General features: G+C 48.8%; 1 protein-coding gene across 1 annotated transcript in view; it reads right to left on the reverse strand.

The window, feature by feature from the left end:
* Positions 1 to 21,960, reverse strand: part of Prtg (protogenin) — a 96,433-nt gene that overhangs the window by 13,467 nt on the left and 61,006 nt on the right. Inside the window, exons 12-15 of the mRNA XM_021637973.2 lie at positions 3,788 to 3,883; positions 2,938 to 3,124; positions 2,623 to 2,750; positions 257 to 427 (exon numbers count right to left, since the gene is read on the reverse strand). Coding sequence (XP_021493648.1) covers positions 257 to 427; positions 2,623 to 2,750; positions 2,938 to 3,124; positions 3,788 to 3,883 — 582 coding nt within the window. The remainder of the gene's footprint in view (positions 1 to 256; positions 428 to 2,622; positions 2,751 to 2,937; positions 3,125 to 3,787; positions 3,884 to 21,960) is intronic.

Here is a 21,960-nt window from a genome sequence, read left to right on the forward strand (position 1 = left end):
TGGGGCCAGCAAGATGGCTCCAGAGGCCAAGGGCTTGCCCAGCAACCCAGACAACCTGCATACACACACACACTCAATAAATTTAATTAAACTGATAGATGCTCTTTGGGCAAGACTTAAACACTTTAATAATTTGTTACTGTCTACGTAAGAATGTAAGTTCAGTGTGAACTCTGCGTCGCCTCCCTCGGTCTCCCCCTGTGACACCAGTAACTCACTCTTACTGATAACCGAGATAGCCGCTGATCACACTCACCTTCTCGGTGTAGGACCTGCCACTCGCCCGCAATCCAGGCCTTCCTGGAAGCATACAAGATGGTATAGCGTGTCACGACTGTCTCTGGGCCATCCGGGGGTTTCCAGGAGACCAGGGCGGTGTCGTCCTCTATCAGTGTCACCTTTACCCCCACCGGGGGGCCTGCGGGTGCTGTGGGGACATGAGGAGGACACTGGGTGAGCAGGAGTAGACGGGTTATAACCGCCCCAGTGCTGGCTGACAGATCGGCAACCACGGACGAGCCTGAACAACCAGAAACCGCTGCAGGAAATCTAAACCTTCTAAATCGAAATCGCGGCCTTTTGAGGTTTGCTGTAATGACAGCTGAGGCTGGCCTTCAATACCTGACCCTCCTGCCTCCCACCTCCTGAGAGCTGGCGGCAGGCACACACCACCAGACCGGTTTTACGGGGTGCTCTGCGCATGCTAGGCATCAGGCACTCTGACCACTGAGCTACATCTCCAACCTTCGTTTTACTTTCAGGTTTAAAACATTAAAACAAACAAAGAGACAGGTGGTGGCACATCCCTTTACTCCCAGCACTTGGGAGGCAGAGGCAGGTGGATCTCTGAGTCCTGATCTCTGTAGACAACAGCTCTGTCTACAGAGTGAGTTCCGGGACAGCCTGGGTCACACAGAGAAACCCTGTCTCAGGAAAAAAAAAAAAGTCATAAAGAAGATAGACTCTACACAGGAGTATACTGGGTGTAAAGGACAGGATTTTCAGAAGCTCTGGAATGTAACTGGTTGGAATGGCGTATGGCAGTAGAGTACTTGCCCGCCATGAGTGAGACCATAGGAACACTTCCGGGTGAAGAGAGGGAAGGGGAGGGAGGGAGAAAGCAGTTTCAGGTTTCATCTGTTCACCAGAGAAGGTTCCCATGGGTACCGACTCCAAACTGTAGCTCCTACTGAAATGTTTAGACAATAATCCGATCCCGAAGGCTTGAAGCAGACGCTCCTGAGACTAAAACGTTATCATCTCCCAAGACGGCTGGAATCAGTGTGCTCAAAGAACAGACTCAAGCAATAATTCCCGCCTGTGAACACCAGGGAAATCATGGAGGTTCAGCTGGCCCCCTGCGTAAGGAGAGCTCAAAGCACGAAGAGCTGGGTTTGGCACTGTGTTTTCATGAGACCTCGTCAAAACCACGGCAGACCTAGGGACACAAAAGCCGTATCTGGAGCCACAGGTGTGAGCTCCGTCCCCGCCAGCTACTCCCACGGCGCCAATGGGGGAAAACAAGGTGGCCTCCTAAGGGCATGCCAAACTGCTTACACTTCCAGTGAGCCCAGCATCGGAAGTCACTGACAAAAGAAAAACCGGAAAGGAGCCCCGGAGGGGACAGAGAGTAAAGCTCACCTGCTTGTGTATTTTCCTAGAAGGAAAAGGGGGGGGGGGGGGGAAAGCCTTGATTATAGTAGAGAAAAAAAAAAAAAACAAAACACAGAGGGTGAGAGAGCAATGGATCAGCTGGTGGGTGTTTGTTGCCTCAAAGTGACATCTGTGCTTCCATTCTTCTTTAATCGGGTCGTGCCTGACCTCTCTATGTAGGTGGGGTGATCTTCAATTCCTAAGCCTCCGGACTTTGCCTCTGATGTGGGAGATGGCAGGCAGTGCCACCATATTCAAAGCTTAACATACTATTAAAGATATACTTTAAAATGGCCTTTTTTTTTTTTTATTTTTTTTAAGATGGACACGGTGGCACACACCTTTGATCCCAGCGCTCAGGAGGCAGAAGCAGGTGGATCTCTGTGAATTGGAGGCCAGCTTACAAAGACAGTTCCAGGAGAGCCAGGGCTACACAGTAAAAACCTGTCTCAAAAAAACAAAAACAAAAACAAACAAACAAACACACCAAAAAACAGGGCTGGAGAGGTGGCTCAGAGGTTAAGAGCACTGACTGCTCCTCCGGGTCCTGAGTTCAATTCCCAGCAACCACGTGGTGGCTCACAATATACCTAATGCCATCTTCTTGCATGCAGGTCTACATGCAAACAGAACGTTCTATACATAATAAATAAAAATCTTTAAGAAAACAACAACAAAAACAAGTATATACACATATACATTTACACACACACACACACACACACACACACACACACACACACACACAATAAAAACCCACAGTGGGACTAGAGAGATGGTTCAGAGCCCCAGGACCAGAGTTTGATCCCCAGCACCCACACGGTGGCTCACAGCCCAGAGGCTCTGGTGCCCTCTTCTGGCTTCTTCCGACACCATGTTCATGCACTGCAGCCAAAACACCCACTCCTAGCCGACTGACGAGATGCTAAGCTGTCAAGGCTGAGCTCCCCAGGAAGCTGCGGTCTCTACCTTCCGGAAGCGTGGAGTGGTAGACCACGGGGCTCCAGGGACTGGAGAGCTGGTCCACGTGCAGCCGGACGGCAAACTCGTACTTGGTGTTGGGTTCCAGTCCTTGAACCAACATGTGGGTTTCCGATCTGTGGAGCAGAGTAAGCGGGTCGTTAGTGCCAGCAACGTATTTCCAACAGTCGGTGGGTCAATTCATGTCGAGGAAGTATAGCAGAGGACGGGGAGATGTTCATCTTTGAAAGGAACACTCTCCGAGTCGGTCAGAGCAGCCAAGAGCGCAAAGGAAGCACCCGAGAGGGAGGACAGGCCACCTACGTTTGCAGGTAGAGCACCAGAGAGGCGTTCTGCAGGCCGACGGGGTTACAGCGGATGGTATAGTTAATGGCTTGGGCGGTGGTGAAGGCCGGCCTCCTCCAGTGCAGGAAGATGGCCGAGGAGGTGTTAGCCTTGGCGTAGAGATGGTGGGGAGGCGGTGGCGGGGGGACCATGCGGTCGCGGACGGCTGGGGAGAGAGGCAAAGGGAATTCACTTCGAGGGCGGGCGCTGTGGGCGGAGAGCAGGGCAGTGGCAAGGGAGAGGTCCCCACGGTGGCAGATCTGAGCCTCACAGTGGTCTGCCCCTGACTCACTCTAACCCTTCTGGGAGTTAGCTAAGGAGTCAAATGCTTCACCGCCTGAAAAACGGTAGACAGTCAGCGTGGCACAGGCCTTTGATCCCAGCACTCGGGAGGCAGAGGCAGGTGGATCTCTGTGAGTTCGAGGCCAGCCTGGTCTACAAGACAGCCAAGCCTACCTCCTAGGGAAACCCTATCTGGGAAAAAACAAAACTAGTCAAAAACAGAGAAAGCCAGAGTTAGAGGAGCAATACATAGAAGCAACTGGAAAAAAACTGGCTTCACGGCCAAAGCAGACAAAAGGAAATTCAGTCCAGGAAACCTGATGTGTTTCCCCCAGCTAATTTCCACCTTCTTCTGCTTGCAAAATTAAAATGCGTGCTTAGAATTTAAACTGCCCACTTTTGCCAAGCACCCACTTATTCAAGATGTACCCGGCAGCTTGGGGGAGACAGAAAAATCACCCCAACTCAATCTTCCGATCAGTAGCAAAACTGAATCTCAAGGGAGGGGTCGGTGCCTCGGGGGCACGACGGAGCGGCCATCACTCACACACGCATCCAGGAGTGCTGACGGTCTGGTCGGCCTGGTAGCCGTCTTCCAGGTTGTTGTAAGCCAGCAGCCTCACGTGGTACTTCCTTCTGGGGTCTGGAAAGGAAGCCAGCAGCAGTCATTCGGACCAGCCCCTGTGGCTGTGAGCAGAACCCCGGCAGAAGGACAGGACCCCGGGCAGAGGGACAGGGCCCCTGGCAGAAGGCCAGGACCTCTGGCAGAGGGACCTGGACAGAAGGACAGGACCCTGGGCAGAAGGACAGGACCCCCGGCAGAAGGACAGGTTTGGCACGAGCACTCGGAAGGCACGACAGTTCTTCGAACAATGAGGCTTTCTTTCCACTTACCCCGACTCCCTCTCTGCTCACTATCTGCTGTGACATTGCCACTGGGACTAATTGTTCTTAAAGTTGGCGCGATTAACCCAATTTCAGACTACCACGAATGGGTCCTCGAATGACCCATCTTTTAATTAAGTTTGTTTTATCTTTATTTCCCTTAAAACGTTTTACATCACATTTTACTCCTTCATTCTGCATGCTCGCCTGTCCGCATGCGGGCATGCCTCCCGACACGCGTGAAGGGAGAGGGCAGCTCTGAGAGCCAGTTTTTCTCTTATCGCTCTGCGGGCTCTGGAAATGCGTTTCGTCAGGCTTGCTGGCAAGCATTTTACCTGCCGGGCCATCTCAGCGGAGGCAGGGTCTTGCCCAGGCTGTGTGTGAATTCATTCTGCACCCTAGGCCAGGCTGAAGTTCCCTGCACAGTCTAAGCCGGCTTGGCCGTCTACCCAGTGCCCCCTCAGCTTCTCCTCCATGATGGGTCCCATCATGGGTACTGATGAGGTGGCTGTGTTAGAGAGCAGCGTCTCCTCCCTCAGAGTTCTTGGAAACTGGCGCAAACGCCCTTCAGTAGAACCTCTGAGTGTTCCTAAGTGGCGTCTTTTCCGGGAAACCTTCATTTTCAAGCCCGCATTATCAGGTTCAAGCGTGGCGAGCTGGAGCGCCCTCTACTGGTCAAGACCGTGTATAATTCAAGAGAGACGGGCTGGAGCGCCCTCTACTGGTGTCTTCTAACTATCGCGTCGTTAAATTAAACCCATCCCATTCAATATTTTCAACATAGATGATTATTTGCTTAAGTCATTTTTTCCCCTTAAGTAAATGAAACACGTTCTCATTTACAGCAGAAAGTTCAGGAATTCATAGTTGTCCTAAGGGCACACACATACACACATTATTAAAGTAACAAAAATAAATCTTAAGACATCACTCCAGAGTGAATTCAAGCACTTAAAACTTGAAAAATAAAACACATGTGAAATTCTCCAAAGTGATTCTTAAGATTTTACATGTCAGCCATCACAGCGGCACACGCTTGGAATCCCAGCACTCGGGGAGGCAGAGGCAGGCAGATTTCTGTGAGTTCGAGGCCAGCCTGGTCTACCAAGTGAGTCCAGGACAGCGAAGGCCACACAGAGAGAGCCTATCTCAGTGCGTAAAGGTGCCTGCGGGCAAGCCTGACTGCCTGACTTTAATCCCTGGATCTACAGAGTAGGACAAAAAACACTGCCTCTGACAGAAAACATCTCTGAGAGTTCGGGGCCTGCTCCGTGTTATTTTTTGAGGCCCGGTCTCTCACTGAAGCTAGACTGAGCTAGGATGGCTGGCCAGTGAGCTCCAGGCATCCACTTGAACTGGCCAGCTCCTGGCTTCCAACCCAGGTCATCATGCTTACACAGTGAACCCTTTACCAGCTGAGCCTGATGGCACATTCCTGTAATCCCAGCACTGGGAAGACAAACACAGGACGCCTGAGGCTTGCTGGCCAGCCCTTCTACACACACACACACACACACACACACCTGAGAGTTCCCAGGCAATGAGGAAAACATAATGCTCCGTCGTTATTAACAGAAGGAAGGGTACAGATCAATAAACATGGAGGACTAACATTCAAAACTGAAGCAAACGCACAACACAGAGACTGAACCCCACGAAGCAGTTCAAGCCCTAAAGGTAAGCTCTGCAGACCACCACCCCCCGCCTCAGGCTGCAAAGCAGAGAGCGGGGAGCACCAGCATTCAGCACCTAAACCCCAGAGTGGGGTCCACACCGGCACTCAGTTTGGGAACGGCTGCTCAGGCTGTCATGGCCCTGCTGGGGTTAAATCCCGCCGCACACACACTGCTTGGTTTCATGACACTTGTCAAGCTTAGGTGATGTGGTTTGGGCAAAAACAACAGTGAGGAAGGCAGCCACGAAGGGTAAGTGTAGGCTTTCTCGGGAAGGAAGAGGAGGGGAGGAGGGACACGGGAAGAACTACGGCCGGTTCCCACAACTCGATCCGAGGGGCAGAAGCTCACCGCTCTCCTTTATTTTTTATTTTGAGATGAGGGCTCCCTAGGTCATCAGGCTGGCCTTGAACTCACGGTCTCTTTGCCTCAGCCTCCCAAGCAGTTGGGGTTCTAGGCATGAGTCACCGTAATGGTGCAAGGAGGCAGCATCTGAACCTGAGGTTAAGTTGCTTCAAAGGGTTCCGGAGAGATGGCTCCGTGGTGAAGCGTGCTAGCTCAGTTCTTGGCACCCAAGGCAGGAGGCTCACAAGCACCACATAGAACTCTCCAGCTCTGCAGGGCATGGCGGTACATGCCTTTAGTCCCAGCACTCAGGAGGCACCGGAAGGGGGGTCTCTAAGTTTGAGGCCAGCCTGGTTTATAAAGCCAGTTCCAGGGCAGCCAGGGCTATGAAGAAAAAACGAAACGAAACAAAACAAAAAAAACCCTCCGACTCCATGGGATATGACAGCCTCTTCTGGCCTCCACAGGCACCTTGCATGGCTTGTGCGTGTGCGCACGTAAAATTAAAAATTAAAATTAAAAAACTTAACTACCTCTTTTTAAAAATCGCTTTAAAAGTTGGACACATATAAAAATGGGTCAGGGGTGAAAAACGCAAATAATTCGATTTGATATAAATTTAATCCTAAAGGTTTTAATGTTTTAAAAAAGTAGTGTGTGTGTGTGTGTGTGTGTGAGTGTGTGTGAATGACTGTGTATGTATGTGTGCATGTGTCATTCGCACATGCACCACAGAATGCACGTGAAGGCCAGAGAACACCTCTGTGGAGTTAGTGTTATCCTTGCAGCTTTCTGGGGGCTCTGGAGCTCAAACTCAGGTCCCCAGGTCTGGATTGCAAGTGTCTTTATGCTCTGAGCATGTCACTGCCCCCCTAAATGTTTGGTTATTAGGGTTCAGCGCTGGAGCACCAGCACCAGGGTGACTGTGGACTCTAACCAAATGCTCGTGCCTCGTCTTTTCGAAGGAGTCACCTCTAGTCACAAGGGCCCTGGCACGCTGCTGTGTGTCCTCCGCCGGCTCTGGGCCTCGACTCCCTACCTGATTTGTTCTCTCCACAAGCTCAGCTATTCCGACTATCAGTCACCCAGGGCAGAGTGAGGACCAGGAGCCTGGCTGGCTGACGAAGGAAGGATGCCCAGGTGTCAGGCAAACATTTGCAGAGTGTCCATCAAAAGCCAGGGGTTGTCTGAGACTCGAGGATTCAAACCCACAACTCTTGCTTCTACTTTTGAGTTTTTATTTTAAGATTTATTTTCATTTGTGTGTGTGTGTCTGTCTGTCTGTGTGTAGGCCAGGTGCTCTTGGAGGTCTGAAGTGTCAGATCCTCCAGAACTGCAGTTTCAGGCATCTGGGAGCCTCCTGACATAGGTACTTGCAACCAAACTTGAGTCCCTGGAAGAAGAGCAAGCACGCACTCTTCACTGCTAAGCCCTTTCACCAGCCCTTGCTTTTCCTCAGAACATTTTTGTTACCTTTTATTTTTCATTTTGTGTGCATGTGTATGTATGTGTGGACGCAGGTGTGCCATGGAGAACATGTGGAGATCGGGGGACAAACTGAGAGCAACGATTCTCTTCTCCCACGTGGGTTGCAGGGATCAGACTCAGGGTCCCGGTCCTCACAGCAGGTGCCCTTAAGCACAGAGCCACCTTGCCAGCCTCTGCTTTCAGGCTGAAGACACCAAAGGAGAAACTAACGAAAACGAACGTTCTGCTGGGCTTGGTGGCGCACACCTTCAATCCCAGCACTCGGGAGGCAGAGGCAGCGGGGTCCCTGTGTGCTCCAGAGCCTGGTCTCATTCCAGGCACATTCCAGGCCAGCCACGGCCATAGCGAGACCCTGTCTCAAGATGAAACAAGACACCCCTGAACGTTCTATATGTGTTACTTACTAACTGCATATATCCAAGCAAGCTCCTCTTCTTCTATGCCTTGTTGTTTTCCATGTGGAAGCTGGAGGTAAAAGGCAACCCCGCCGATGGACACTCTCTGAGTGTTAAGTGAAATCAGCCTATTAGACACTCTGCAAATGTTTGCCTGACACCTGGGCATCCTTCCTTCGTCAGCCAGCCAGGCTCCTGGTCCTCACTCTGCCCTGGGTGACTGATAGTCTGAATAGCTGAGCTTGTGGAGAGAACAAATCAGGTAGGGAGTCACCGGGCAAGCCTGCTCTTTTAAAAAAATTCACAAGTCATCTTGCAAGGATTTAAAGACCGAAGATACCTGCTTATAGAAAGCAGGTCTGAAGCCCAGGATACTAGCACATTAGCAATCGGCAAACACTCTGAGCTCAGTTCACTGTCCTCATTAATATTCCCAGGGTTCGCAGGTGTGTGTGTCTGACACGCGTCTAAGACTGAAGGGTCAACAGGACTGTGTGTTGCCTTCCTATCCTGGGCATCTAATCCTCTCAAAGGAGCACATCCATCGTTACCCAAGTACGAAAGCTCTCATCTAACGGCCCCGAAGATAACAAGCCTTCCCTGACTAAGGAACAGTAATGTATTTCATAAGAGTGAAATATGGAAGCATTTTGGGGCTAGCACTAGAAACAGCAAGCAGATGGACCCTAAGATTAATCCAATCTGTTAGCTATACCCAGTTTTTAGAATTAGTTATCACGCTCAGTGTCCTAAAGCCAGAACGGGAAAGGCGAAGGCCATTACAGCGCTAGTCTCAGCAAGGCCAAAATCGTCCATCTGGCGTACTCGGCGGAAATAATTCCCCTTGGTCCGGCCCGCCGGAACGGGACAACGGAGAACCAACTGCATCTTCTTCCCCTTCCATCTTACTTTTGTTTTTATGTATGTGTGTGTGTGGGTAGGGGTGAAAGTGTGCAGGTATCCCTGGACGCCGTCCTGGGTGTTAGATCCCCTACAGCTGGAGTTACAGGCGGTTGTGAAGCACGGGGCATGGATGCTGGGAGCCAAACGGACTCTCTAACAAGCAGCCGGAATGCTGAACTGCCGAGCCATCTCTCGGAACCACAGCCATCTCTCGTTACCTATTAAAGGTTTTGGTATCACGTGCTCATTTTTCACTGCAACATGCCCCTGAAGGTCATACAAAAACTTGAAAAAAAAATTTTTTTAAAAAAGCTTGCCTTTCCCATTTTACTAGAAAAACCTCCATTTTTCTCTTTTCACCACTAGATGGCGTCTTGTGCAAGTCAATGAGGAGCGCGACGACCCACCCCGCCCTCCCTTAGGGTGGAAAGGCCTCGGGCACCAACTTTTAAACAGGCCAATGAAAGAAGGGCTAACAGAACTCAGCTCCTGAGGAAATGTCACCAAACCATAGTCTGAATCAGCAGCCACGCAGGGAAAAGGGCAGGCCGAGAGCCAGCTAGTTGGCTCATCAGTGAAGGGCACTTGCTGCTCATTTGTACCCAACACCACAGAGCACAGTAACCTGTAACTCCAGCTCCAGGGAGTCTAATCCCAGGCACTTTTTGTGCATGTGTGCACACGCACACACACACACACACAAACGCTCTAGTGCAATAGCCTCTGGCATAAGCCTGTTTAAGTCTGGATGCTGGTTCCTCACCTGTAAGGCACAGATTAAAGAAGTTTATCCTGTAAGATAATCAGAAAAGCACTGACACTTGTGTTTGCTGCTAACTGACAAGCAGGTAGGGGACAGACACAGCAATGGAGGTTTCAGGTTTCAGGCTTGACGGCTCTTGGCTGTGAAAGGCTTGGTTTCCTCATCAGAACCATCTGCAAAGCTAAGGTGACGAATGGATTCTCAGCCTCAGATTGGTTTACAGACCAGGTAGTAAGGAATTGTGGCGACAACAGAAACAGGTGTCGTGCAAGACAGATGTAACTGGTGAAAAGGAGTTTGTGAGCGCTCTGACAGTTTTCACAAGTGAAAGCAATCACTTCTAATTCAGGGAAAGCAGAGAGGCAGGCCAGGAGAGGAGCCCAAGAGTCCACGTTTGCAGCAGGGAGCCTCCACAAGGCGGTCACATGCCTCAGCCAGCCTGCGCTCTGCAGGCTGTGTTAGAGATACACAAGGCAGCTGGCTGAACGGGGCTGTTAGGAAGAGGCACCGAGGAGCATCAAGAAAGCGCCCCATCTCAACCTGAGGACCTGCGTGGCAGAGGGCTGCTGACTCTCCACTTCTATGCTTGGCTCATTTTATAAACCCAGTGGTCAACGGCTGCTCGTGTCTGAGAAGTCAGAGTAAAATGACGGAGAGTGTGCAAATGAGAACACGGGAGTCCCAAGAACAGCTTTCTTCTGGGATGAACCCCTTTTCTCTCTTTCCTGATTTTAGATTAGGTTATCTCTGAAAAGGGTCATCCTCTCTGAATGAATGGCATTCATATAACCCTTTAGGGCGATCAAGTATGTATTAGAAAAGAAAAACAAGTCAGAAACTGAAATAGTGTCTTAGTCTGCTTTCTGTGGCTGTGCTAAAACACTAGTCAAAAGCCCCTTGGGAAGGAAGCAGAGGCCAGGGAGGAGTGCTGCTTACTGGCTTGCTCCCCATGGCTTGCTGCCTTTGCTCCCTTACCCTGTGCAGGACCAACTGCCCGGGTATGGCACGGCCCACAGTGGGCTGTGCTCTCATACCAATAATCAATCAAAGGGCCCAGCAGTGGATTCAACTTTAATCCAGCACTCAGGAGGCAGAGGCGGGTAGATCTTTATGAATTCGACGCCAGCCTGGTCTACAAAGGGAGTTCCAGGAAAGTTAGGGCTACACAGAGAAACCCTGTTTGAGGGAAAGGGTATAATTAAAAAACAAAACAAAGTCCAAAAAGCCCTCCAGCCTTGCCTGCAGGCTAACCTTCTCAGCTGAGGCTTCCTCTTCCCAGATGACTCTGGCCTGTGTCAAGTCGAAACACCAACAGCTAACTAGCACAAACAGCAAGGGGTATACTACTTTACGGAGAAAACATTCGAGCAAGGCTCGCACAAGCCTGTGTTTCCGGCATGTAGGAGGCAGGGACAGGAGACGGTGGTTCCAGGCCAGCTGGGATACAGAACTGAAACCTTGTCTTAAAAGTAAAACAAAAAACCAAACAAACACTTAATATAGAGAGAATATAGATAGATAATAGTATACGGAAATGTAATTTCCACACTGTATTTCTCCTGACCACCACCAAGTGCAGTAACGCTGATGAGCACGGAGCTCGAGCCAAACGAACAGTGATACAAGGCCAGCCCTTTGGCTTGTGTCCTGGAAAACCCACACCAGAAAACAATTATTTACGAAGCCCTGGGCTTCGGACCAAAGACACAGATAAGCCAGGGTTATGAAGGCCAGCCTTTGTTTCCTGCTGTTGCTGCTTGTTCCTGAGGCCCCAGGAGCCTCCAGAAGAGCCAGGCCGGAGCCAGAGGTCAGGGTTTGATAAAATTAGGAGAAAACCTGAGGTTAGGACCATGAGAAAAACCTCACAAGAGTGGAGTGGGCCACCCTCCCAGCCGACTCTCGGATTCAAATCCGAAGCGCAGAGAGTTTTAATTGCCTATTTTTCTATGAAAAACTCCCAGGTGGTGGGAAAAGTAATCCCCCTGCATCAAAGGAAGAGGAAGTAATCCTCAAGACTTCAGCCTCCTCTGCTGCCTCGGCTTCAATTAACAAACCGGAAACACCCTCAAGAAAACAGCGTTGCTGGAAAAGCCGCTATGTGTTGCTCTAAGTGATTTAGTTCTAACCCTGGATCTTTCCTTTCTGGCGGCAGATAACTGTATACAAATGTGTTTGACAGTGAAAGTGTAAAACCCCATGTGAAGTCCACAGCTGTAGAGGAGCTGTTTTAACCACGCAGAAGGTCACTGGGATATATAGTTTTGGGGTCTGATTAATTTCGGTACGCGGTGCTTTTTTTTTTTTTTTTTAATTTGTGAGGGTTTTTATTTCAATAAAATATACATACACACACAGATTCAGGAGGCATGTAGATATGTGTATACATACACACAAACACACACGTCAGGATAAAAAGAGAATAAGAGTGCAATGTAAAGCTCATTACGTATTGCTCTACATGACGTACTCAGAGAAAGCTTTGCTAATAGCAGCCACGGTGTGCCTCAATTAAGACAGCTTCCAAGCTTGCGAGCCGTCGAGCCGGAATATGTTTTCAAAGGTAAAGGCCACTCTCAAGCTTAGCTGGCCTGGGGTCAGCTCGTGTAAAGATACTAAGAGAGGACACGGGAATGGAGCTAGGAAGGTGAGAGGCTCGGCGGGGTGAAGCCCAGCACCCATGGCATGTCCACTTTTCATTTAATCTTTTGTGTGGTCAGGTTTTGTGCAAGCCTGCCCAGGCCCATTGTTCCCCAGCAACCCCAACCAGAGCTCTCCTGGGTCTGGCTAGCCAGGGTGACTGCACTGGCCCGGAGCCTGTCCCTCCCAGACAATGCCCCCCATATAATTATTCAGAGGGGAGGCCGGCAGTAGGGGCTGCTCTGACACCTGGGTCGTGGCCTCTGACACAGAATCTGGGGCCAGCCCAAGTCTGGTCCAGCAGGCAGAGGGGCAGGAAAATGCTGAGGGGGAGGGGTGGGAAAGGAAGGCAGAGAGCTGCAGTGGCTTTAAGACACTGGCACTTAAGCGCAAGCAGCACAGAAAGCCCAAAGCACATTTCAACAGCGGGTTGGCCTCAAGTTCCCCTAGGGACTGGAGTTTCTCTGCTCTTGAGACATGAGTAGAGGAATAGGCCCCTTTCTCTTTCTCAAGATTTTTTTAAAGTGGGCGTGCAAATATAATGGGTTTCAGTATTTTCACACATACACCCATCAACGTTCTAAGTTCCTGTCCGTCTCACCACACAGCAGGTCTTTTCAGGATTCATTCTCATGTGATCAACACGCTTACTAGAATGGGGGGGGGATTCAGAGCCTCAAAAGTGTTTTACACAAACGTGTTAGACCTGAGAATGTCACTCTTGCTTTAAGCTTAAGATTAAAAACTTCTCCCATTTTATTTACATGCTGATTTTCTGCATTTCTGTTTATTGTGAATAGTTTCCGCCACGTAGGGGCTCTAAACAAATTTCACATTTACCTGGACTGATTGTGCCAAAATGTTACAAAACTGACCCAGAAGCATGTGGAGTGCCCAAGTCATCCCCCCCCCCCCCCCAGCTTTCCTGCAAGCCGAAGGGAGGGCATTCTGTGTAAATCTGAAATGACTGGGTCCTTTTGTTTGGCCTCCTGAAGCACCAGAACACAAATCACACCTTTCCTGGCCGGCTGGTGACAACCTCCCCTCTCTCCTACTGAGTGCAGGATAATTCAAGGGAAGCGTCCTTTCTATGTGACATTTTAGAATCAATTTCCTATCAAAATAAGCATAGACTCTTGAAGTCTCTTTCAGGGAAGCCTCTCTGTAGCAGCGAGTACTGTTCAAGACCCGGACGGAGGCGAAAGGCTTCCCCAGTTAATTCTGTGTGTGTGTGCAACATTTTGATCGTATTATTTCTTTTCAGATCGTGCATCTTGACTTTAATACGTCAGATTCCAAGATGTCTTCTTTTCTAAGAAGGTATTTTTGAAAGCTGTGCATGCACACAGCACGATTAATCAAAGCTTAGGGTAGAAAGCTCTCTATCTGAACACTGCCGGAAGAGAACCCTACTTGTCCACACAGGGAAAAACTAATCTAAAAGTGGCATAACCCCACCCCCACCGCTGGAATCAGATCTTATGTCTAAAGAGACCTTCCCTTGTGGGTCAGCATGGAAGAGAGGCATCTCAGAGGTCTTGTTTTGTAAGCTCAGGCTCCCACTGTACCATCATCGAACACAGAGAAGCTGAAGGCTGATAATTTCCTGATAGGGAGAAACAAACAAACACGAAGATTGCAAAAGAACAGCAGTTTAGGGGCCTGCGAGATGACTAAGCGGCTAAGAGCCATTGTTGCTTTTCCAATGGACCAGGGTTTGATTCCCAGCACCAACTCTAATGTCTGGGGATCTGCCGCCCTCTTCTGTCCTCTGAGCACCAGGAATACATGGGGTCACGAACACAGATGCAGGCAAAATACTCATACATATAAGATAAAATAAAATTTTAATTCAGAAGCAGAACAGTACAGCTGTCCCCAAATTCATGACAGCAGTATATGAAAAGTACTAACGAGGGTGTGTTTATGTACAAGCTCCCAAATAATTTTAAAGGGGCCAGATGTGGGGCAGTCCTTCAACCCAGGCATTCCGGGGGCAGAGACAAGCACAGCTCTTGGAGTTTGAGGCCAGCCTGGTTTACACGGTGAGTTCCAGGCAAGCCAGAACTGCATAGTGAGACCCTGCCTTAAAAAAACAAAAACAAAAACAAAATACCCCAGAACCAAGTAAAATGAATGGACACTGCTCATCATAAATAAATTTCAGTTCTGACACAAGAAAGAGTGTTAGCACATCTCAGAAGACGATTGGAAGCTATCAAATTTACAAGCGAGGTTTAGTTAAAATTGCTACATGAGAAAAGGAATAAAAGCTCCTGGGTCCTGGTAGTATTTTCATCAAGAGCAGAGCTTGCCCTGAAGCCCCCTGGAGGAGGCTTCCAGGCTCACAGACCCCTGCGCCTACCTCACATTTGTTTAAGTAGCTGCTCTGTCCGCCTCACATACATCAGCCCCTACAAACAATATTTTTATAGACTGGCAGAGGAAGCCTATTCATGATAGCCGAACTTCCCCCGAAGCCATGAAATAAATTTCCTTCCAGGGCTAACAGTCCTCCGTCTCCCAGTCATGGGCCCACCATGGCATTTTGACCCTTTTGTGAAGCAACGTGAACATGCCATCCATCACTCTCGGAGCCACGGGAACTTGGGCGGAGGGAGGGGCCCAGGCGCGCTGCAAAAACATCTGTAGTTTGATAAGCGTCCCTCGAACACGCAACCCTGGGTGGTTCAAAGCGTGCTTGCAGGGTGGGAGAGCTGGAGGGAGACTGGAACCACGCTCAGCGTCTTCCCACGTGGGAAACACGCTGTAAAGAGCAGCCTCATGGGTCACGGGGTAAAACCCTCTGCTCACTGCTGCCTCCTCGGAAGTCACAAGGCACGGGGCTACAGCTCACTCACGCCCGCCGAGCCGAGCGCCTCGCTGGGAAATCTACTTTGATGTGAAGCCCTTCACTTCTTTAACGCAAGCAAACATTTTTACTTGGTTGTAAGTAGCACATGCGAATTCTACTCAAATCATAGACTTCTGATACCTAGTGGCAATGATGAGATTTGGTATAGTGGAAGAGTGTGTGTGTGTGTGTGTGTGTGTCTTAATTTTCAACTTAATTTATTTGTGAGTATATGTGTCAGTGAATTAGCCCCAGTGCAGGTGTGGAGATGAGGGCACCTCTAGGAATCATTTCTCTCCTTTACCACATGGGCCCCAGGTATCAACTCGGGCTTGGAGAGCAAGCACCTTTACTCACTGAGCCATCTCCCGACCCTGGGGTCACTTTTTTTTTTTTTTTTTTTAATTTAAGATGAAAATGCAGAAGCCAGAGAGATGGCTCAGTGGGTGAAAGCACCCGCCTGGGAACCCGGATTTGGATCCCACATAAGAGCTGGGCTTGGTCATGTGTTCCTGGAACCCCAGCGCTGTGGGAAGTGGAGACAGGGAGGCTGGGGTGCTGGCGAGAGGTCCCACCTCGTCTCAAAAGAATAAAGCAGAAAAAGACAGACCACGACATCTGACGTCTTCCTCTGGCCTGTGTGCACACGTGTGTACACTCACGCACAGTCTCACACGCCAACACACACTCATGCCAGCACACACACATTAGTTCTCGGTGTGTCCACTGAGGACCAGTGTGTAAAACACGCATACACGGGGATTAGGGAACCAAGGGCTGCGCCCGACGAAGAGGGCAGAGTGAATCCATGGCAGAGCGCATGAGGCTCACACAAGCACCGCCACTGACCAGGGTCTCTGAACGTCTAGAGGTTCTCAGTGTCTACACGTAATTTCCTGTTTGGTCAGGCCTGACTGGAGGCCTGCATGCCACGATTTTTCCTCTTACGCAAAAGGTCACTCTCAAGAGAAGGAACCAAGCTGAAGATGACTGTGCCCGCCTATTCAGATGGAGAACGTGAACGTCAAAACGTGGGCTGGAGGGATGGCTCGGTGCGCAGAGCACTGGCTGCTCCTCCAGAGGACCTGGAGGGTTTTGTTGCCAGCACCCACATGGTGGCTCACAGGCATCCGTAACTCCAGTCCCAGGCACATTCATGCTGCGATATATACACGCAGGCGAAATGTCCACACACATCAAATAAATCCTTAAAAAAAGCAAAAATGATTTTGATCATTTCCCCTGTGATTACCTCTAAGTCACCCCAAATCTTGCACCCAGCTGAATAACCCGGAGACTGTGGGAATCTCCATCCTCCCCACTGTCCATCATGTCCAAATCTAAGATACAGACTGTAGAGACGCGAGAGAACCTCCAACAATTCCACACAGAGTGAGGCTTTCCTAGGATACTGTATTTTAATGATTTCATTATCTATTATAGCCTTTCCCTAACAATTAAAACACTCACGTGTCTCCTAGCTAACAGTGCTTGTAGCTTTGGCTACAGAGACACTTGGAAACTCAGTTTCTGACGACTGTATAGAACCTTTTTTTTCAAGTTTATTTATTTATTTTATGTATACAAGTGCTCTGCTTTCATGCACTCCAGAAGAGGGCATCGGATTCCATTGCAGATGGTTGTGAGCTACCATGTGGTTGCTAGGAGTTGACCTCTGAAAGCTCTTAACCTCTGAGGCGTCTCTCCAGCCCCCACATCACCTTTCAATAACAACAGAAGAGGTAAATCTGGGTTTCAGTACATTTCTAATCATTATTTATCTTTTCCCTAATTTATTCATCTAGGTATACTCAATTAAAAAATATTTTAGGGACTGGAGAGATGGCTCAGCAGTTAAGAGCACTATCTGCTCTTCCAGAGGACCTGAGTTCAACTCCCAGCAGCCACTTGGTGGCTCATGACTATCTATACTGGATCTGATGCCCTCTTCTGGCGTGCAGGTGTACGTGCAGACAGAGTACTCACATACATAAAATGGATGGATGGATGGATGGATGGATAAGTCTTTAAAGATATTTAAAAAGTATAGGCTTTTGAGATGGTTCAGTGGGTAAAGGCACAGGTCATCAGGCCGATGACCTGAGTTTGACCTCTGGGTCCCACCTGGTAGAAAAGGAGAACCACCCAATACATTCCCTGTCTCTCCCCCTCTTACACACACACACACACACACACACACACACACACACCAGTCAAAGATTTGTCTTCGTGTGTGTGTGTGTGTTTGTGTGTGTGTGTGTATACACAGGTGCTCCTGGAAGTCAGAAGGGGCCCTTGGCTCCCCGGAACTGGAGTTACAGGTGAATATGAGGTGGGCACTGGGGACTGAACCCAGGCCCTCTAGGAGAACAGAAAGCGCGCTTAACCACTCAACCGTCTTTTCCAGCCCCAGTAAATTTAATTTTCAAAGTTCAAACATATTTTAATTATTATTTTCTTTCTATTTTTTGGTGTGTGTGTCTGTGTGTGCGCGTGCAGGCATGTGTGCGTTTATGTCCACATGCTTGTAAAAGCCACTGTGGGAGTCAGTCCTCAGGTGTCATCCGCCTGTGGCCGCAGGCTCAGGGATTAGACTAAATGCAGCCGCCCTCAAGCCCCAGAGGTCGTCACGCCTCGGCCTCCGCAGCACTGGGGTCACACGTGTACCCCACCACGTACAGCTTGTCACATGGGTTCTGGGGACAGAACTCCGGCCTTCACGTTCATAATGTAGCAAGCATTTTACAGAGGAAGCCTCTCCCCAGCTGCAGTGATTTTACTTTTAATTTTTTTCTCCTGCATCGATGAGGACAGGGCCTGACCCTTGCTCTGATGTCCTACTCGGCCACCTCCCAGCCCCAGCAATATTTTTACTACCATGTGTACTTATTACATAGGCCTTCACTTACTTGTGACACACATTTTATTACTGCATTAAAAAAAGAAAACATACAAAACTGTCTTTAAAGGCTAAGACAAAAACATTCCCCCATTAAGGGCCTCTCTAACGTCATTCGCCCCTCACTCACTCACAGAAAGGATCATTAGTACAAACCTTAAAGTTCATTTGCATTAAGTTTTTAAAGGACAAAGTTCAAAACAAAACCAAATAAAACCCACAAGGGCAATTACTGCTGTAAAGCAAATTTTTTTTCTTCTTTCCACCCAGAAGTTCCTTTCATGTGTTAATGGCAGCGTTAAAAAAAAAATCTCATCTTCTTTAACTGAGCTCTTTAAGGACCTCACACATCTGAGAATTCCTTACACCCACCAGAAGCTTCCAGAGTGGTCGGAGGGTCGGCCCTGGGACAGCGCTGATTTAATTCCCTACAAGGCCTCTTCCTTCGGGGAGAGACAAGCGCTTACGGGGACTACAGACTTAAAACAGGGACACTGCGACGTTTAACAGAGACTTGATTCCTAAGAATAATGGCTGGACTCTGTGGAGCCGGCAGCTAAGTGGACGGGGCCCGGCATTTGGGCTCTCGGGAGGGCAGCAGGAGGTGAAATTGTAAATTCAGTCTGAAGCATTTCTAAACACAAGCAGACAACACTGGGGTAACTGGGAAGAGAGAGGGAGATAAAGACACCACGAGGCCATCAGTTAAAGAGTTACTGAACAGGCCTAATAGCAGATGGAAAACACAGCCTTTCCTAAAGCGTCTTGACTTGAAGTGTCCCGTGGAACGAAGGTTAAAATCCCCCCTCCCCCCAACAGGCAAACAGGAAAATCCGTGTACTTTGTTTTTGATGTGACTTCTGGTCTCATCTTTCAGTCATGTCCATTTTCTGAAAAAGTCTCCTGTTGCTTCTTTCTCTCTTAAACAAATAAGCAAAGAAAACAAACACCAAGTGGGCTATGGATGCATTTCGGGGGCAGGATTTTGCCAAGGCACAGGCAAGGGCCTGGCTTTGATCTGGTCACAGCCAACCCCCTCACGCCCCCCACCCCACCCCGAAACAAAAGCTGAGACAGAGACCGGAACCATCCAGGTATTTCCAACAGGAATTTAACCTGACACACGCTGGCAGGGCGAGGTGGTGTGCACAGAGCCGGGAAGCAGAGGGGCACCCACCCCATCATATCAGACCCTAAAAGTGACCCCGAGTTACAGTCCATTTTGAAACGCTACACCATCGCTAGTCCGCTCTGCAGAGAGAGAAGAGCCAAACAAAGCCTCTGAGCTACTTGAAAGAATAGGACTTCCTCAGCCGGCTTCTGCTCTCCACAGGGGCCTGGCTTTCTTCCGGGCTCCTTTCAGACCGGTGTGTGAAGTGACTACTGTAAATCTCCGCTCGGCGCCAAAGGTCAAAGGGTTATCTGCCCTTACCTGTGCTGTGGGCTTTTAGGGCACACTGGCTTCTTCGTTCTCCTTTTTTTTTTATCCCTAAGCACGAACGCAAGCTTGTGAATCGCGTGAAGTTAATTTAGGTCCTAAAAGGAAAAGTTGCTCGCCTATGGGTAAACTGCTTTACTGAGAAAAAAAAAAAAAGAACAAACATCAACTTTTCAGTCCCCCACAAAGAGAGACCAGATGCAGCTGAAGCCCCTCCCACCACGCAGCTGCTAAAACAGTAAAACCTTAAGCCCACAAAAGGGAAGGCCATTTAGGCAAATGCACCAATTTTGTTCTAGAGGGGGAAGAAACCTTTGCTTTATTGTTTTTTGTTTTTCTTTTCTTTTCTTTTCTTTTTTTAAGTAGCTAGGACACTGGGCTTCTGCTTGCACACAGCAGCTCATCTGATTAACTAGACAGATGTTTTTTTCAGGGAGCACTGCTCATGCTCCGGAATTTCAAACGGGGAAGGCTGTCCAAGGCAGGACTTCAAAAGTTCAGGGGGCAAAACCCCAGAAAATTCTATCCTCAAAGATTTTGTTGGGTTTGACTTTTTTTTTTTTTTTTTTTTTTGGAAAAAAACAAAAAACTGTTTTTAAAAAGATGGCTATAACAACTCTAAGAAATATGGAAACACACTACTTGTTTTATATTTATATAAATACAAATATATATATATATAGTGTGTGTGTGTGTGTGTGTGTTTGTGTAAAGCCTCGTACGCCACCTGGAGCTCAGACTAGGTATCTCAGCTAGGCTGGCCAGCCAGCAAGCTTGGATCCTCCTGGTTGGTGTCTTACCCCAGTGCTGGGACTACCGGTACACACAGCCATGCCAACCTTTAAAAACTGGGTTCCAGGGATCTGATCTGAGGTCCTCACACTTGCACAACCATCGCTCTGAGTCACCTCCCCAGACCCCACCCCTTTTCATTTTTCTTTAGGATAAACATTGGAGAGGAGATTTCTGGGTGATACAGAATTGGCATACTTTCCTAAGAAAGCATGGACCACACCAGGCACACGCCATTAATCCCAGCACCTGGGAGGCAGAGGCAGGCAGATCTCTGTGACTTCGAGGCCAGCCTGGTGTATAGTGAGTGCCAGGAAAGTCAGGGCTGTGTAGAAAGATAATACACTAAAAAACCTTAGACATTCCAATAGTTATGTAGTTATATTTTGTTTAAATGTTTGGAAAGTAATTTTACTGATTTAGCATTAGTGTGTGTGTGTGTGTGTGTCTGTGTCTGTGTGCACGTCCTGGAGGTCACAGGGCAGCTTTGTGGAGTGAGTTTTCTCTCCTTCACATTTATAAGGCTTTCTGGGACTGAATTTAGGTCATTAGATCTGTATCGTTGGGCCATCTCATCAGCCCTTATCTATATTTTTAACAATCGTACCTTACAGACTCCTCAGTTCTGACCCTCGTCTCCCACAGCCTCTCCTGAGCTATATGCTGGGCTTCCCAGCAGTGAGGTATTCCTGAATACTCATCTGCCATCTTCCCAGTGTCTCAGCTCTCATGTTGGTCACCCTAGGCTATGACAGCAAGCCATCTGCTGATCTTTCATCTCCAGTGTCGCTCTTCTCACTGCCCTAAAGCTACGCCGTTATCAGCTATCTCTTGAGAACAAGCCACTGCAGTTTCCCATCTGAGGAGTTCCTGCATCTCACGCTGCGGAGGCTTGAGGGCACAGGAGTCCTCACAACGCAGGTACGAGCTGATTCCAGAGCCTTATCACTCTGCACCCTCTCAACCAGGTTTCGGCCACAGCGTAACAGACAGGCTCCTCTTGAATCGCTCTGGTTTTGTGCATGTTAAACACCTCAGAGCAGAGTGGATTTCTTCCACACCACCAGGCAAAAAGAGTCTTCTTCATGTGGCAAAAACCAGTCATTTATTCTCTGACCTTCTAGAACACTAGGCCTATGGGGAAATTTACATATCAGCAGCATATCTTCTGAGAAACGCTGCTCAGTCCTCCACACTCAACTGAAAACACTTTGACGTCGGAACATCCACGCTCTGGGAGCCAACAAACACAGTGACTGATACATAGTGTGTACGTTCAACTAATATGCACAATTGAAAAAAAAAACTTAAATAACTGCAAATAAACTGAAGAGTAAATACATGATTGAGATGATAAAAAAACACGACTATAATTTTATAAAACAAATATGACAAACTTGCATAGAAACAATCATAAATATCCCTAAGAAAAGCACGCATTGTCTCCCTCCTAGAATCAGAATTAGAAATTCTGCTCTTCTGGAACCTAAAGAGATGGTTCGGGGGTTGAGAGTGGGTACTGATCTTGCAGAGGATGGAAGTTTGGTTCTCAGCACTCTGCTCAGCTGCCTCAGGATCGCCTGCAACTCCAGGCCTCCAGGCCTAGGGATCCAGCACTCTCTTCTGGCCTCTTCAGGCACCAGTCCTC

Source organism: Meriones unguiculatus, chromosome 6 (genome assembly GCF_030254825.1).
Source record: "Meriones unguiculatus strain TT.TT164.6M chromosome 6, Bangor_MerUng_6.1, whole genome shotgun sequence".
Classification (NCBI taxonomy): Eukaryota; Metazoa; Chordata; class Mammalia; order Rodentia; family Muridae; genus Meriones; species Meriones unguiculatus.